This window comes from Drosophila simulans, chromosome X (genome assembly GCF_016746395.2).
Source record: "Drosophila simulans strain w501 chromosome X, Prin_Dsim_3.1, whole genome shotgun sequence".
NCBI classification, from domain to species: domain Eukaryota; kingdom Metazoa; phylum Arthropoda; class Insecta; order Diptera; family Drosophilidae; genus Drosophila; species Drosophila simulans.
In genome coordinates this window covers 4,127,640-4,146,282 of record NC_052525.2, presented here as the reverse complement: position 1 = coordinate 4,146,282, position 18,643 = coordinate 4,127,640, and the positions used below count along the sequence as shown (strand labels likewise).

Below are 18,643 nucleotides of genomic sequence, written 5' to 3'. Positions count from 1 at the left end.
GGGCGTGGGTCTGGTTAATTATGTTGTTAGACAACGATCGAGGATCCCAGGCCAAGATGCGCCTTTTCACTACCTTCACCCTAAGGATATTAGGATAGGATAATCTTGTTGCTGTGGCTCGCATAATCCTGCCATTCAGCAACATCCAACCGATCCGATACGATACGATACGGATACGATCCGATCCCATCAGCAAAATCGAATCGAAACGAGAAGAATCCAGGGGCGGGCCGCAACTAATCATCAAGGGGATTAACTGCCATTGAGAGGCCCATTGCTGACTTCTCTCCTTTGTGGCGCGATGTTAATGAGGGATTGGGCGAAGTAGGCAGTAGGTATCGGTTGCAGCCCTCTGAAATTATCCACGAATAGATATCCCACATAATTGGGTGCATTTATATATATATATATATATCTGTTTTGAACAGCTGATTCGCATTTTATGAACGAAATGCATTGAAGTTTTAAGAAGATGATTAATATTTGAGTAGCACATCCACTTAATTAATTTCCTCGCAGCTCTGGGGGCAGGCTTTCAAAATTTTCCTGCCTCTTATCTGTGCCAAGTGTTTTCCACAAATGCGGACAAGCAGAGATGTAGATAAGCCCAAAAATGCCAGGCCAAATCGAAATCTCACTCTGGCCAAGCCCATCGCAGTAAGGGTTAAGGGATTTGGCGGGGTTCAGCGGGGTTAGCCAGGTTAGAAGGCGCCTAGAACCCCCCTGGGGCATTAGCATATTACTCTTGGATCCGGATCCAAAAACCGAGGCTAACGTGACCAGCGGCACTTAAAGCCCTGCTTTTTTCTTCCTTTTTTTCGGGTGTTTTGTCACAAATTTTGGAACATTTAGTTTAGGTTGCTGTGGTCGTCGGGCGTTGAAACTAATTAACATATTTAATGTTTTTGGCACGTTTGGCTCCTGGGTTTGGCCCTGAACAAAAAAAAATGTCCTGGCGCCAGGCCTAGTTAAAATCTAATAAAAACCTGAGCATGCCTCATAAATTTCACCTCCCGCACCATATATACATATATATGTATTTTATATTTTATTTTATTTTCGAGAGGGGTTGGTTGAGCGCCTAATGGCGAACGCGCTTTTATGTTAAATTAAAACCGAGATCCGTCCACAGTCAGTTTTTTTTCGGTTTCCTTTTTTTTGGGGTGGTGGCACTACTAAAATGTTGAATGTACAACGAGGTGGCAAGTACGTTGTCGCTGAGGTGCGACAAAATATCGCAAATAAAAATTCCATTTTGTGTTTTGGAATTTTTTAATATTCAAATGAAGTCGCGCAAGGGAGACGAGAAATTTGTGCCTTTGAAGAGTTTGCCGGGGTAAGTTTCGTTTTTTTTTTGTTGCCTCGCGTATTCAAGGGCCTTAACGTCAGCACTTTAAATGGAGAGGTCCTGAAATAACTGAACGCTTGAAGAGCTTTGGGATTTCACAAGAACATCCTTAATCGTCGCATTTCACATACCATTTTATATATTTTATATACTAACTTTAAGAAATGCCTACCATTTAATCAACTGCTAATACAATATTCAATTATAACAGTGGATTTAATACTTCACTTCCTCAATGCGATTACGTGCTTAATGAGAAGTTTACTTAAAGAGGAGCACTGAAATCTCGCCCAGCCATTTAATGCTTAGTTCTCCAGGCTCAAAACGGAGTTAGGAGCACCTTAAAAATATGATTTTCCAATCACAAGCGCCAACTTAATCTGCGCTCCCATCCCACCTGGTTTCATTCCCATTCGCAAACCCATTACCATGCTCCAAACCGAGTTACGCCCTCCGGCAAATTGCGTGTGGCTTCCATCAGTTGAATGATTGATGGCTCAGACCAGTTTCTTCTCAAACAAAAAACAAAATAAAACAGAGAGGCACAAATAACCAGCTGTTGCAAAAAAAAAAGAATAAAATAAAAAATCCACAACCGAGGAGAAAAAAGTTGGGCTGCTGTCGCCTTGCCGGTGTTATTGCTCCTTTCACTTGGCAAAACGGCGGAGAACAGCAGGCCTAATCTAGCTGATCGCCACTGATAGCCAGGCAATGATACCCTTTTGCTCTCGACCGGGACTGAGACTCTTGGGCACCGCATGATACGATATGGTCGCCCGATAGCGGTGGCATTAGGCATTAGATAAGAAATCAGGCATTTAAGTATACACCTATGTATGTACATGTATGTACATATAGATGGGCACAAAGGGCGGTTGTGGTTGCAACAGCAGCAGCAGCATTGTTATCATCATCGTTAGGTAGGAAGCATCCTCATTAATGGCTTAGTAATTCGGGGGTTGCATTTCCAGGGGTTGCTTACCCTTACGCATGCAGCAAGAGATGCGAGAGACAGGAGCCTACCGATCGAAACCTATTAATTACAAGTATTTAAGATCTGATGTGAATTTAAAATGATGCTCATAGAACGCACAGCCTCATCGATTAACGGAAATAAAACTACTAACTAAATAAAGAAGTATGCTTTAAATCTGCCACCCTCAGCATTGTGAGACTACACTCATAAAAGCACTTGATAATCATAAAAATAGTTATATCGATTCGCAGTGAGGTGATCAAGTTCGTTGCCAAGGGACATTAGACTTTGTCAGTGCCTAATTGGTGGCACAATGAGCATTCCATCCACTCCAATCCACTTCAATTGAAAGCAATTCAGTGCAGAGCCGCCCCACTCTACTTCAATATTATCCATCATCCTTTAGAGACCTTCGACCACACGAGCCAAGGATGGCAAGGATCTGTATCTGGATCTGAATCGGAGGCTGTCAACTTCAAAAGAGCCTTTCAAATTGTATTTTGGGCAACACCTAACTACCTGACCCCGGGATGGCCCTTAAAGAGCGCGTCTAAAGCAGACAAATTGGCCATATCCCATATCCCATCTACCTTATAACATATCCCATTGCCCATGCACACACACACTCACACTCACACACGCACACACACACACACGTGCAGTTGCGGGCCGCCTTTGATTTTCTAAGCGAATTGTTTCAAGAAAACCACCAGAGAACGCTGCCCGAGATTGAGGTTGAACGGCGTAGGTACAATACGGTTTATCCCAAGGATGGGCCAAAAGGACTCTCCAGTGTGTGTGAGTGTGTGTGCTTTGCGCCTCAATTAATTTGATTTGCGTCCGTGTTCGTGTCCGGAAATGGAACTCCACTTGAGTTTAGTTTGTCAACCCGTTCCGTTCAGTTCCTCTCCTCGGACAGCATTTTTTTTTTTTTTCGTTGTTGTTGCTGTTGATTTTCGCTTCGTCTGCTCGGTTCGGCAATCCATGGGATGGGATGCTGAGGATTGGAAATACGTTGGCTGGGATGATGCTCCAGACCACTTCTCCATGGTTGAATGGGCACAGAAGATGGCCAACTATGCTTTGAACTATGGGGAAACTAATGGCAGCAGACATGTTTGCCCCAGCTCCGTACTTCACATCTTTTTCTCCCCCATTTTCAGCTTAGACGGCATAATTTCTGGACACTGTGAAAAATTTATGTGCATTTCTCTTTCGCTTGTTGAGGGATTTTCACCGAAACCAATAATGAAATAAAGCGGTTGGGGTGGCTAATTGGAGCAGAGAGTGTCCCAACTTGAACTGCAACAATTAAACGTATTAGGCGACACCTTCCTGCCGCCTGCAACCCACCCTCCCGTTGACCCACCCCCTTTGACCCTTTGGTGGTTCATTATACCTTATTAGGGTGGCTCTTTTGCGGCAACATGGCCGACTAGCACGCACACACGCTCACAGCACACAAGCGTACATACATACACATACACACGATTTCAGCGAGTGCAAAGGGCGTTTAAAAACGCGCGCGTTTTCTGCCGCCCGCTAAGTGCATTTCAATGTATGAAAAGCCGCTTCCGTTTCCGCAACGCTTTGGGGCACCTCATCCAAATGAATCGCTGGCTATATAGTATATGTACATATATGTATGTATATATGTATGGCAGAACAAAGGTGGGCCACAATTACGGAATTGCGGGTCTGAAGTTCTGAAGGCCTGCGACGTTGTTGTTTTGACACGCAGCCAGCGAGCAGCAGGCAGCACTGAAAGTAGACACAAGTACAACAGAAATCGCCCATATAAAATCACCCACCACCGCCCACATTGACCCCACAGCGACCGCAAAAAGTGTTAAATTATAGACTTTATAATAACGCTCAGGTCTCCGCGCTATCCCATGATTATATGATTATAACGCTTTTGAGAGCGCCAACAGCTGGCGACACACGGGGGTTGGTGTTGTTGTTTCCAGAAACTATCAAAGTTAAACAGCATTATCTTCGATATTTGAGTAAATTACATATTGATTTATGGCTGTTGTCTTACCCCGAGTGATTCGCCTTGGAAAGAAGTGACTTTATTTCCAAGAAAGTGTAGAATAAACTAGCTCTAGCTTTTGCTAGTCTATATACTTTGTTGGAAATACGATAAAGAATAGAGAATCTGTATTTTATTACCATTTAATGTCGTCTGAATATCGAATATAGTACAATTTCATGGCTAAGACTCTCGAGACTATATTTCATTGAAATATTGACTGGAAATACCAATATATATTAAGAACGCACTGATTAAATAAATGCCCTACCGATTGGGACACCGATTCGGAATCGCTGGCCACACCACACGCAGCGTCGGCATTTGCCGTTTGAACTAAGCGAAATTAATGGCCAACACAGGCTACTTAGGCGGAGGCCCACGCACACCGCCGGACACGAGACACGGATTGTCCAATTGTCCGGGGATCGGCGGAGCGGTTGGAGTGGCTGCAGTGGGAGGAGGAGTAGCCAGCCCTTATCCGCCGCTTGTTCGCTGTGCGATTTATGACTCGCCATGCAAAACGAGCCAAGAGATACTGGCATAAAGAAAAAAACGAAGGAAAAGGAGGCGGAGACATGACACAAGACTGCAGAACCACATGGCAGAACCACATGGCCCGCCCAAGATCATAATGATCGTGGAACGCAGGAGAAAGAGCGGGAAAGATATACATATATATATATAAAGATATATAGTATATATATGTGTATATCGCAACGGGTGGGCACCACCGTCCGATCAATAAAAATGAAAATTTGCCCAGCAGTTGATGAAATTTACGCGATCGGCGTCGGCATAACTACAAAGTCAAAAGAAGCGCGCGAGCGCGGCCTTCAAATGGAAAAGTCCACCGACAATTCGCCTGGCGCCCCCCCTCTACTTCCATTTACAGACCGCCTTTATGTAAGCCCCCGCCCCCCTGCAAGAATCGGCGATCCGATTCCCGGGCTTATCCATTCGCTTCATGCGTGTGAGAAGTTTTAGATAAGCCAGCCAGCCATGGAGTACTTACTATATACTTCAAAGTGCAAACCCGAACGAAAACGAGTCGGATGCCATGCAAATTCGCAATGATAAGCACAAAAAAAAAATGAGGGGGGCTACTGCTGGAGATGATATTTGAAGTGCCGAGTGTTAGGCGCAGGCTCTTTGATATGGGGCCTAGATAAAGTTCGCTTTGATGTGCTAAAGTTCCGTTGAATCGTGGTACTGTTTTGCTTGCAAGCTTCATTGGCGAATGAGTTAATTACTTTTTAAGACAGGAAATTCAATGGATGAGCTGCAGCTAAAGTGCGCACTTACTGTTAGAGAATTAAAAAAAGTCTCACACACACTAACAACTATCAAGAAATAACGCTTAATTTTGGACTAATACCGCTACTAGGCGACGCTAAATAATTGTAAATCCAGTTGAATTCCTTGGTATCGTTGAGTTTTGGATCGTGTTTATCTTAGTTGTAGGTGTGATTGTGGTGTATCTTAGATAACTAATGCGGTAAACAAAGAAGACGTACAGTACTTACAAATCCATGTTTATCACTAATATTGTTGGTCAATTTTAATTTGTGAAATGAAACAACTTTCTGCATCCATTGCTCACCCGTTGTGGGCGAATCTGGATGGATATACATGCGTTTTGGCATCTCGGGATCCGCTTTGCCAGCCACCATCCAGCGACTGTAATTACGTAACGATTATAACGATTATAGGATCCTCAATAGGATCTCTTCAAACTCACCTATTATGAAATTTATAACGATAATCGTCCGCCGCCACAATGTCCAGTAGCAAGATGTATTTAGCCTTGGCATCCAGTCCCGAAACACGAAATTTCATTTGCGGAAACATTTGTCTGCAACGAGTGAGAAGGAAAAAAAGAATAAGGAGTTGAGCCAAATGAGGGATTAGAGATGGGTGTGTGCTACGGTCAGGATGGTCGAGAATATCAAAGGGGGGGCTATGGTCATTTTCTCGGGCTAATCAAATAAAACATTAATCAGTGCGGCTTATAAAGCCAGAGACTCAAGACCACGTTCTGGTTCTCAGGGGCCCACCTTCGGGGCCAAGATGATCCGTCCGGCTAAGATCGCTGCTCTCCACCGCAGTCGCAGCCGCAGTCGCACTCGCACAATCATCATCATCATCATTATCAGATTCGGACTACGAGTTGGCCAAAAGCAAAAGCAAACAAAACCCCCAGACCAGTCGGGCTATCAAGTGGCGCCAAGCCACAAATTGTTTCGGCTCGACTCCGAACTGCAAACTCCAAGCTCGCAGCTCACCCGGCTCCCCCTGTTCGTCGACACTCCGATTCCCGCCGCTCGGATTCAAATTGGGCTAAAAAGAGAGGCAGAGTGCCAGGTTCCTCTTGGCCAGGTTGATTAGCCATGTTGGTGGCAATGTGCAAACTCGAAAATTACATGCCCCGGCCAAAAGGGGGAACACACACAGGCGATTCCGTGGCGATGCGATGCGATGGGATGTCGTTGTCTCTCGGAAGAACCGAGCAATGGAGCAAACCAACAGCCCAGCCATCCCATCCACCCAAAAAGGAGTCCGGAGTTGAAGAGAAAGGGGCAGGGGCATCTACGCTGGCCAGAGGAGATCTTGCCCTGCACACACACGGGCATAAATATGAAAATTATAACTTTAAGTAGCAATCACTCAATCGCTGTTCGGGTTCAGGCTCAACACGGATGCACTGGGCGAAAAAATGGGTATTGGAAGCGAAGTTTGCCACTAGGACTTTTCTTGTAGGTATAGATGTATCTTAATAGATTCTAGGAGACGCTTAGTTAAAGAAGATCGTGCATTTATCTGCCATGCCAGACTAAAGTATCTACATATATGTATATTTTTTTTTGCAGTGCCCAAGATTCAGGTTGAGGTTGGGACTCTCGCAGCGAGAGCGCCTCATGAATCAAATTTAACGAACGTCTTGTTCATGTTCACAGATCATCATCAGCTGCGACTGCATTTTGATAAAAACCAACAAACTTCGTGTGGGGATGGCCAGCGGGGGCTGGGGGCTGGCTCCTCGGATACCAGAGGCGTGGAAGGAGGGCTAACAAGCTGAGTGATGTCTGACTGACTGGACGGGACTGAAGACTGAGGTTTGGAGACTGAACCGATGGAGGAGGGCGAGCCCAGAACCGAGGATGTTTCTATTTGGTGGAGAGCGCACCCCCTTTCCAGGGAGGTGTGTGTGTGTGTGTGTGGTGGGGGGAGGGGGTGTCTGCCTGCCTTTTTCGACTGCAAATTATTTTTTATTTGCCAGGAACGAAGGCACGTCTGTCTGCCTTGCCTTGCTTTTGGCTTTTGGCTTGGACTCTTTTCTTTTTTTTTTTTCGCTGCCTGGGCTTTTGTTTTTTCGAGAGTGTGTGTGTGTGTTGTCTTAACTGAATAGCTCGTTAACATTATTGAGCACTTGGCGCCAGTTGTTGGCAGCTTGTTATGGCCAGAGACCAGGGACCAGGCCAAGACCAAGACCAAGACCAGAGACATGGCCCCAAGCGAGGCCGACTTTGGAGCCAGTTTCCTGGGCCCACACCACACGCCGTATTTCTGTTTTTTTTTTTTTTTTGCAGCAGCAGCAGCATCAGCAGCTTTTTCTCTTATTTTTTTTTGGACTGAAAAGCCTGGCTTGCTCGACAACAAAACGATTTGCTCTCGTTTGTGCTGGTTCCACAGGCTCTTTTGGCTCCGGAGACGCCAGACTTCAGACTTCTGGCCCAAAAGACCGAGACCGAAACCGAGATTCAGGTTCGTGCAAATCGTTACGTGTAAAACTTGCACCTTTTGACCAGAGCACCCAGCGTCGTTGTTTGTTTTTGCCACACACATTTTAACGGAGAGCCACCACGGCTAATTCAATTTCCCCCGGCCAAAAGTGTTGAAGGCAGTTGGCAACGCAAAACGCCAACGAGAAGGAGCCCATGAGCCCATAATTAAGCTTAATTAAGGCTCAGTGCGTTCCCTGCGTTTCTTTTATTTTTGTTTTCTTATTTTATTTATTTTTTTTTTTTTGTTCTGCTGAGCTCTTGAGTGTTAAGGTGTCGCTCAGTTGTCCTCGTCAGGCCCACATAGGGGTTAATGGCTAATCAATTAGCCCGGCCCGAAAATAAAATGTTCAACGATTGAGTTGTAATTGGGTTGGGCTCCGAGCAAACAGGGCGCAAAAAACTGGTAACAACCGAAATGAGGGATAAGTTATTAAGAAAAACTAAGAGTTAAGTCGAGTAAACGAAATGGGGTCAAGCTACGTTTTTAGCAATTACCAAGAATTTGTTTAATATCATTAATTAAGAGGATCAGAACAAAAAATTCTTTAAAATATAAACACCTATAATACCAATGAAAACATTAGTAAAGAAGTTGAGTTAATTCGATCGAAATAGCAATTATACCATTGTTTTATTGTGGCTCCATTGTTATTGTTTTTTTTGTTTGGAGAAGACACCTAGTTTTCAAGAATTCGTTGCTCATTTTTTTTTGAACAAAACCGATCCTTCAACGCCGGTAAACTGAGTCCTATAGCCCACTTATCTAAATCTTGGCTGCTTGCGGTGGCCATGTAATCGATTAGCGATGCCATCAGCGGATCCGCAGGTGACATCTGTGTACCCAGAGATCTGCGTCCCATGTCCTGCGTCCTGCGTCCTGACCACTTTCCCGACCCTGCTGGCGTCTATTAACGCACCTGTGCCGCTCTCGACGGCAGGTGAGAGGTGAGGCAGCCGACCTGCCTTAGAAGCGTCAATGCATTATCAGATAGTCAATCAAACAGCAGCTCGAAAACACCAAAAGTAGAAAGAGCAGCCGAGGCAAAGAGGCTGCACTGGTGATAATATAGGGGGGAAAACACAAGAAGGAGGGACACCACTGGCAGCGAAAAAAAAAAATATATATACATATATATATAAATACAACAATATAGGAACCAAGAGAGGTTGGCTTGCAAAACGCATTCGTGGGTTTTTGGCTCTCCTTTTTGTCAACAAGGCGCGGGGATTAAAGTAGCACCTGCAGTTGGCCCAAAGGGAACCGAAAATTGTTGGCAGTAGTGCGGGTACGGGGAAACCCTCGAGAAATAGTGGCCGGGGGGATCCGTTGACAGTTTGGCTTTGTGACAACAAAATTGCTGTCGGTTTTTTATTTTTTTATTTCGGAGTGCCTCCTTAATCTTTGTCAACACATTGCCAATGGATTTCCGATACGAGCTGAGAAAAGGGGTGCATATTCAACATAATCTTACATCATTTGCCTAGAGAACATCTGTCTTTTGGTTCGGTTGATTTATTTATTTGGCCACTTTTTGCATTGCATTTAATTTGAATTTTATTGAATGACAATGACAATTGCATGCAAATTGCTTGCGGAAAAGGGAGTGTTTTTTGCATTTTACAGATGTGCATCGTTTGGGTATTTGACAAATTTGTGAGGAGCTGGCAACTTGCTAACTGGCCGGAGACTGAACAAGGACCAAAAGGCAGCTGCATCATAAACGTTAATTACCCCACACGCACACACGCACACACTCACGCAGACACACACAGAAGAGTCGAAGGATCGGGGCAAATTAGTTAAACCAATAAACTGACAGGCCCAGACTGACTGACCAAGTGGCTGGGCCATATATCAAGTCTATATAATAATAAAACAATTTATGAAGGCATAACCACGGCCCCAAGTCCTCGTAAACACGCTGCCCGTTTGTTTTAGCCTGTCAGTTAGTGGTAACGCCCACTCCCGTCTCGTTTTGGCCCGAAATGAATGGCCATGTCATTAAGATCGGAGGCCCCGAAACTCTGGGACCCCGAAACAGGATCACGGGGCAGGGCAACAGCAAGAGCACCAGCAAAAGCAGAAAAAGCAGTCAGTATAGGGGATAAAATTCTAAAAAAAAGAAAGATGTGTAGCTTGCATAGGGAAAACTATCGCCTGTATTCCTTATCGAAGGCCCGCTGACCCTGAGCATAAATCTGGCGCAATGAATAAATCAAATGTGGGAAATCGGGTGTAATTACAATTTGATCGCTTCATTTTGGGAGAGCGTGAAACGAGCGAAGCCAATGCTGATGATATCAACCGAAACTGAACGAATTTCAAATGCCCTAATAAACGAGCATATATGTATATAGATAATTGTTAAGCTGTACTATAAAAATAACTTTCATAGGAAGGTAAGGAGCTTGAAAAACAGTTAAATCATTATATAGGGTATACGAACTTTGGATAGCACTTGCATCACTTGGCGCATCCTTATCGAGGGTAGCGATTAGATTGTCGCGTTGTCATCGCGGCGACATTTCTAGCCTGATAAGGTGTATGAGCCCCCATGCTTGTGCACCCATATATATATTTTTTTTTTTTGGGGAATCGAAAAAAATAAAACATGGCTGAACCCGTTAACCTTGCCGTCGATTAGAATTCTCGCAGTCGCCGCCCCTCAATCTTTTTTTTTTTGTATTTTTTTTTTTATTCAGTCCCCCGATTATTAGCTGTTCACAGTTTCCGCGCCTGTTGTTCGACTTAATTGTTATGAATTGAAATGCAGTTGTCACGCAGATAAGCGGAAAGGAAAGACAAGGGTTCAGGGGTCGCGGGGTCAGGCTTTGAAAACTCGGATTTCAGCCACTCGGCGACTTTGGGTGTTGATTTATGTTGTCTGCGGCTGGGCCACATAAAAAACAGCCTCAACAAGTGGCGTTTTGACAAGTGCAGCAAAAACAACACTTTCCAATTAAGTGGGGGGAAATAAAAACATCAAAACAACTGATTTTTAAGCACGCGCTCTGTGGCGGGTATTTATTTATTTTCGTTCAAATAATCGAAAATTATACAAAGGTCTATTCTTTCTCTTTATGCAAATTGGAAGGGTTGTGCAATAACTATATTATTAAAAGCGCGCGTTTAAGTAGCTAAAGTCGTTTACTGTGTATTTCAAGTGCGGACAGCGCCAATATGGATAATTATATATCTGTGTGTAGGAATACTACACAAACAAGGTCCACCCCTTGCTTTGGTTTATTCTTATTTGGCGTTGTCGCCGCTTTTGTTTGCCTGCCTTTGTATTGTTTCTTTGTTTTTTATTTATATTTTTTGTTTGTTATAATTGCTCATAATTGCGGCTGTTGACACACACACACACACTCGCACACGGAAATGCACACATGAATTTGCGCCATTTTTGCCGAAACACTTGGTTTTTTTTTATTTTTCGTCGCCATCATTTTCGGTCAATTGACACAGGAAAACAAAAACGCACACACACACACAAGCACAACCTTTTTATTTTATTTTATTTGCAAATTCTAACCTTGCAAATGCAGCCCCTCTCTTTCTTTATGTAGCTACCCCTCTCTTTCCCTTGTTTCACCTGCTCTGCTTTTGGGCTGTTGCTGTCCCTGTTTCTCCACATGTGTCTCACGCCTTGGGGAAAAAGAGATGGCGCGACGCCCCCGCATCTTTTTCGCCTTTTCTTTTCTTTTTTTTTGTATTTGGTTTTATTATTATGTTTTTTTTTTGTTGGTTTAATTTTCGTGTGTGTGCCTTGCTTTGTTATTTTAGCTTGGCTTGCTTTTATTTTGTATATTTTTTTCTGGACTGCCGGTCAGTTTTTTCGCTTGGTCCGCCCATTGGCCATCTCTCTTGCTCTCCAGCTCATTTGCATGCATGAAATGTTCTTAACCCTTTTTTTTTAATTTTGCTTTTGATTTGTCAGTATAGGAGTGTGCGTTTTTTATAAACCCCCTCCCCTCCAGCTTATTTGCATTCATTTATTAATAATTTTCAGTTTCCTCTGGCTTTTAGCCTGTTTAATATGCACGCCGGCGGCTTCGTCAGTTGTGTGACTTTTCGCACAATAATCAAAGGCAGCAGCAACAACAATTGGCATAACAATTTAGCGGCAATTTTTATTTCATTTTCATTTGTCGCACATGCAACGCAGGCAAATCGGTTGAATAAAATATGATGCTACTGATTTGCATTTATAGAAAGATCAAAAAACGTTTACATATACTATATGCGACGATAATGATTGATTTAGATTATAGCATGCGAGTATATTACCTATGGAGAAGCCTAATCAATTCAATTATATACAGACAAAAATGTTAACTTTAAATCCCAAATTGTCGTCAGATGCAATGGGTCACATTTTGAAAAGTTGAAATTGAAATCTCGTGGCGAATATTGTAGGCTCTTGTTTGCCTTGGCTCTTTTTGGGGCAAAGATCCCCGGCGACCCGCCACTAATTGGTTCAACCTCAATTAGGTTCTTGGCCCGTGTCTCAAGTTGGTTTTGGCCAAGATGCGATTTCACAGGCGACTATTCCCCAAGTGGTAGCGCCAGTGACATTTGCAACAAGCCAGCTGGGAAATGGGGGCGGTGGCAAGAAAGTATCTCATAGATACACGGACGACCCCAAAGTTGGTGCTAAATTATTTATGGCCAAGTTTTAAATACATTTTGTCAGGGGGCGAACCAGAACCAGAACCAGAGGAAGAGGAACAGAGTTTGTCTTATATTAAATTGTGCGTCAAATGCTTTGCAGCTCGTTGGCCAAGTTTTGTGGAGTGGTGGGTGGTTCGATGGGCGGTTCGGTGGGTGGTTCAGTGGGCGCGGCCCCCAGCTTTGGACTTCCTCTATTTTTTCCCTGTCAATGTTTGCCTGCCAAAGTGTAAGTAATTTATGCACATTTAGTGCTCAAGTGAGCTCAAAAGCGAGCAGATAAAGAAAGATGAGCTCAAGATGCTCCACGATTGGACGCTGCGGAGCGGATTTAGAAGAGCCATCGAATGAAAGCTGACTGAGCTCATCTCCATCTCAAATTGTCGCAGTTGAAAGCCATTAAAGGGGCAGAACAAAATAAATAATAAGTAGGGATGCATATGATTATTTCCTTTACGTGTAGTTTCAACTGTCCAATTGGTTTATGGCAATCATAATTAATTGGCTATAAATAACCGGCTGGAAACCTATTTTTGTCAGCTGTGAAATATGATTTTTAAATAATAATAAATATTTCAGGTTCTGCACATGTAACGTACAGTAGTAATTTAATTGATTTAGTTAAAAAGCCGTAATTTATTAAGAACAAAAAAAAAACACGAGTTCCCAACACACACAATTTAATCAAAAGATATTCTTATTTATAAGCCCTTCGAATTGCCACAGGGTGGTTCGTTTCCCCCCTTAACTTAATTTGATGTACAGTGAGTAATCGCTAAAACAAACAGTCTCGATGGCTGCCACGCCCCCTGCGCCCACGTTTAATGTCTAAATTATGGTGGTAGGCGCCATTAACGCGTTTCTGTTTGTTTGTTTGCATTGCTTTTCTCCCCTGTACAATACATAACCAAGATCCAGGCAGATCCTTCTTGAGTGGTTGGGATCACGATCACGACCAAGAAGAAGATGATGATGATGATTCAGAAGGGGGAGTTTATGGTGGCGGTGGGGAGGGGGGTTTTGCACACCGATGGCCATGTCGATGCACACATCCGCACATCCGTTTAAACAGCTCTGAAAACTGGGAAACGTGGAAGTTGCCTGGGATTGTTCGCTGCACTGAGCATAATATCTATACTATTAAATGTTTTCAAACTAATTTTCAACAGAGACCAAATTACATAGTAGTATTCTTTGAAAGATAGCAAGCCGAAGATGAAGGTATGAAAACACCAAATGTCTTTTGTATGCCTTTTTTCTCTGAGTGCCGAATGCATTGTTGCCTGGTTGCTGTGATTGTTGCCAAGTTGTTGGTTGAATTGTTGTAAGCTCGGTTTGAGGACGCGGACGCAGCTAATAACAGTCATCACACACGTCAGACACTCATAAATCCTCAAAGTCAACAAGGCGGACGGCACGTAACGAGCCTAGGCTGGAGGTACCACGTTCCACGGGCTACAGGCTCCAGGCTCCAGTGCTCCGGGTTCCCAGTTCCAGTTTCCAGTTTCTCAATGGGGAAGATTCAGATTCTAAACGAGCTGCGTTTAAATGTTGTTAACATAACCGACATGCGGTTGAAAGACAGGACAGCCCAAGGACCGGATTCTAATGTGTCCCACACACGGCGAACTCCAGGCCCCATCATCATAATCTTCATCATGATGAAGACGGACAACATACTGCAACTTGTTTCAGCCCACAGGAGAAACACAAAAAAAAAACACAACAACAAAATAAGAAGAGAGGGCCCCATTCATGGGTGGTGTGCACTGAGGTCCCAAACGCATGTTTATATAATTCTTATTTATGATCGAACAGCAATAAATTCGCATTCTCTCTCGTTGCCAGCCTTTGCGTTTTGTTTTGTTGGTTTTAAATAAATCAAATCAACACGATTCGCAGAAACCTCCTCCCAATCCTCCCCTGATAAGCCCAAAAAAAAAAGAAATATAGGAAATATAAAGAACCCCGGGGGAAGAATCTCGGCAGAGAGATCTACTGTGTTCACCTGTTGAATTCTGTTGGGTTTCTTCTCGCAGCCGTGCGATTATTTTGCTTTCTGTTGCAGCAGAATCTCCTGTTGCTTGGGGCTTGTTCTTTTTCCAGAGATTTGGTAGCAAGTTGCAGTTGAAGCCAGCTGGCTCTGCCACAAAATCATATTTGATGAAGCAACGTTTGAAGATTGTTGAATGGTTTCAGCGGCCCATCTTGATCTAATATTTCTAACCAACTTTATATATAACCGCTTTGTTTTATAAAATTCTTTTTCACTCTTCGTGACTTTCAACCAGTTGAGACGCCTTAACTGCCTTTCTGAGATACCGATCTTGATCCAGAATGGGAATTCTTTTGGTTTTTGGTGGCGCTCCGTAGGACATTGCGTGTGCTGGTGTGTCAGTTGTGCTCAAGGACTCGATGAGACCCCGATGACCGATGGCTGTCATAAGGCCAAAAAAGGGACGATGGCCATACGCATATTTTTGCGGTCGCACGAAACACGACGAAGAACAAACAGAAACTTACAACTGCTGCCGTTTTTTTTTTCATGTTTGCTCTTAGTTTCTTCAGAGCCCCTTTCTTCACCAGAGAAGAGAAGACGGCGGGGGGATTCTTTTCGTTTTTGCCCGGAGCCAGAGTCTACAAAAGGTGTTGACCAAACAACAACGGCAGCAACTGGCCAAAACACGAGGGGCAACTGGGTACACGCGTCTTAACAAGAACAACAACACCACCAGCATGGCTCAGCACCAAGAAGACGACCAGGAAGACCGAAGAGAGTGAGGAAGAGGAAGACGACGGCGCACAGAGAGAGCAAGTGGTTGGCCCGGCTGCGAAGCTGTTGAGCGCATAAAAAACGTTATAAATAACACGCTCGAGCATTTAACGCGCCAAACATGTGTTCCACTGTCCAATTTGTGGTCTGTTTACCTTTTGCCAATGGCCCTACGCTCCTTGAGAAGCCAGGGGCGCAACCTGAACTGAGGAGATCCGGTGAGATAGATGAGAAGTAGATGACCAGATAGGTTACCACTCGCCAGGAAAACTTACCCAAAATATGGGGAAACTGAAGCTCAACTCAACAAGTTATCCAGCTGAATGATTAAGTCAAAGAAGGCAGGGTAAGAAGTATCCAACTGACGAGTCGAGCTATCTCGAAAAATCACCAGCAGCATTCTACGACAGTAAAGAAAACTGCATTTCTATAATGAACTCTAGACAACTATGGAGCACTTATAGAACTCAAAATATCAAAATAAGGGCATTCTACTCATGTATAAAGTTAGATGAAGGGCCAAATACAGGGATCGGCAAAGGGCACAGAGAAGAGGAGGAAGCCAAAAAGCCCAGCGGCCTTTGATGATAATAAAATGCAGATACAAACGACACTGGACAAGTGGCCATATGAAGAAGACACGAAGGGAGAACCAAGAGACCGAAAAGGACCGAAAAACAAACAAAACCAAGCGGGGAGAAGCTGAGAGATGAGAGGTGGAATCAGGATGAGATCCGAGAACATAGGACAGAGGATGTGGCTTACCTGGCGCTATAGGTACGGATCAAACAAAGAAAGGCAAAAACAAACCCCCGAGGGTTGCGATCAGATCCCTTCAGGCAGCTGACCTTCTCCCCCTTTCTGGGCCCTGCCCATACTCATCTTCTTCCGCCTCCCTTTGTCTTCCCTTTATGTGCTATTTTGCTCGTTCAAATTTGCTCAGGCGCCGGCGCAGGGAAGCGGGAACAGGTTGAGTGAGAGGGATTTGACCAGCGGACCGAGAAAAAGAGAGAAGAGAACCGGAAGAGGGAGGAAAGCCCGGAGGGACCGGGGTCTTGCTAAATGGGGATTACCTACTATTGTGTGCGTTCGAGTCGGCCATCGAGTTATCTCAATTATGCTAATTAACCAGCACTTTGAAGGCAAGAGCAACGAGTGCAGATTTGAAAAAATTAACTCTTTTGACCTCTCGACATACTTTAAGTAACAATACGCTACCAATTCATCCAGTAATTAAGCGAAAAATCAACGCACAAATTGTTGAGCAGCGAGTAAAGAGTAGCGAGTGTGTTTTAGCACAATAGGAACTAAGCATCAGAAAAGCCACTATTTATATCAAAGCTTTTCTAACTATCTTCGCACTATATTCTTTAATTAACGGTACAATTACAACGAGTAGCAAATAACGAGCGGCGAGTAATGGAATTCCATAGGCGATGTGAATTCCCGCAATTGACGGTTGTCAATCACAGTTTGGATCTGGCCAAGTTGTTTCTGCCTGTCACCTAACTTGTTCCACTTTCTGTTTTCCCCTCCTTCGTTCTATCTTTCACTGTGTCTGTCTTTTTTCTCTTTCTTTTTCCACACACGATTGCACACTTGCACTTCCGTTGCATTGGTTTTTTGTTGTTGCTGGGGGACTGCAATTGTTGTTGACTGCTGACGACTGCCTGGCAATTGGCAGTGCAACAAAATAGCTATTGACAAATTATGACCAACTAAAAGTAATTACACGCGACGAGAGGGAGACGGCAGATAACGAGTTCTGCCGACAACGCGTTAATAGTACAAATAATCAACGAGTGCAGCAGCAACAACAGGAGCAACAATAACAGCAACAGCGTCAAGAGCCGCACTAAACATACACTTAATATTAATTGTTTTTTATTAACACGATCCGGCTGCCTTACACACCACTTGCTTTGCTTTATTCATGCTCTTCCTCTGCTGCCGTTTTTATACCCTGTAATGAATGATGGGCATTTTCGATACCAGAGGTCTTGGAAAGTAGGTGGTAATGTGCAATTTTATACGGATATATTTATGGAACTTTTGCAGTCGAAAATATTTCCAGAAGCTTGCTTTCGCAGCATAAAAGACAATACAGTGAGTGCAGGGTATGGTTGAGTTGGGAGCTTTGATTTCGTTTCGTTCTTTCTGGCTTCTCTGCTGTTTTATTGCGGCCGTTGCTGAGATTCATTAATAATTCAAAAAATTGCACATGGCCGGCGGCGATGACAGCAACGTCGACAGCGACGCTGGCAGAGGCAGAGCGTGTAATCGAGTTGTTAACTCAAAGTGACAACGAACGCGGGCAGCGACGCCGACGTCGCCGTCAAAAGCATGTGCACAACAACAATTAAATGCAGTCAACACACGATCAGAAAATGAACAAAAAAAAAAAAAAAAAGAAAATATATATTTTTTAACCAGAGCGGCCAAAACGACAGAAAGAGATGGAGAGTGCGACTTTGACTTTGTTGCTGCAATTGCTTTTAATGCTTTTAATGAAATCAACACTTTTTACTGCCACTTGCACGCAATCTACTGCTTCTTACGTTTCTTTATTTTCGCCTCACTTTGGATTTTTTCTTACGTTTTGCGCGCAACTTTTTTTCGGGCTGGCAGCTTAATTAAAAGCCAAAACAGCTAAAACATATTTCGCGCCTTTGTTGCTTAACAATTAAAATCAACAACAACAAAAGCCCAACTTCACACTCAATTAACGCGATGCAGGCAGACACAAACAACAAAAAGCAAAACAACATACATAAAAATATAGCAGCAAAACAACACCATACATATGTAAGGCATAAAGCAAAAAAGTTTTGGTGTTGCTGTGAAATTATATATGTATATATGTACATATACATATGTATGTATATGTATGCCTCCTTTTTTTCGTCACCCACTAGATGAAGTGGCTTGGAAAGTGTGGGGGGAGTGGGGCAAAACGCAGCACAGACTGCAAAACTTTTGTTTGCCGTTAATTGACTGCACACACAAAATAGCGGTGGAAGGTGCAAAAGAGTCGGTGAGATGCACAGACAGAGA

General features: G+C 43.7%; 1 protein-coding gene and 1 long non-coding RNA gene across 8 annotated transcripts in view; one reads left to right on the top strand and one right to left on the bottom strand.

Moving 5' to 3' along the window:
* Positions 1–18,643, top strand: part of LOC123327390 — a 72,456-nt gene that overhangs the window by 3,214 nt on the left and 50,599 nt on the right. The gene's annotated exons all lie outside the window — the stretch shown is intronic.
* The window catches only part of LOC6725097 (optomotor-blind protein), a 56,770-nt gene that overhangs the window by 27,429 nt on the left and 10,698 nt on the right, over positions 1–18,643 (bottom strand). For 4 of the 7 annotated variants that reach the window (XM_039298161.1, XM_039298162.2, XM_039298163.1 and 1 more), the window contains exons 3-4: positions 6,101–6,214; positions 5,877–6,039 (exon numbers count right to left, since the gene is read on the bottom strand). In XM_039298161.1, coding sequence (XP_039154095.1) covers positions 5,877–6,039; positions 6,101–6,214 — 277 coding nt within the window. The remainder of the gene's footprint in view (positions 1–5,876; positions 6,040–6,100; positions 6,215–18,643) is intronic. The other 3 variants (XM_039298164.1, XM_039298166.2, XM_039298167.2) reach the window with 1 other exon arrangement.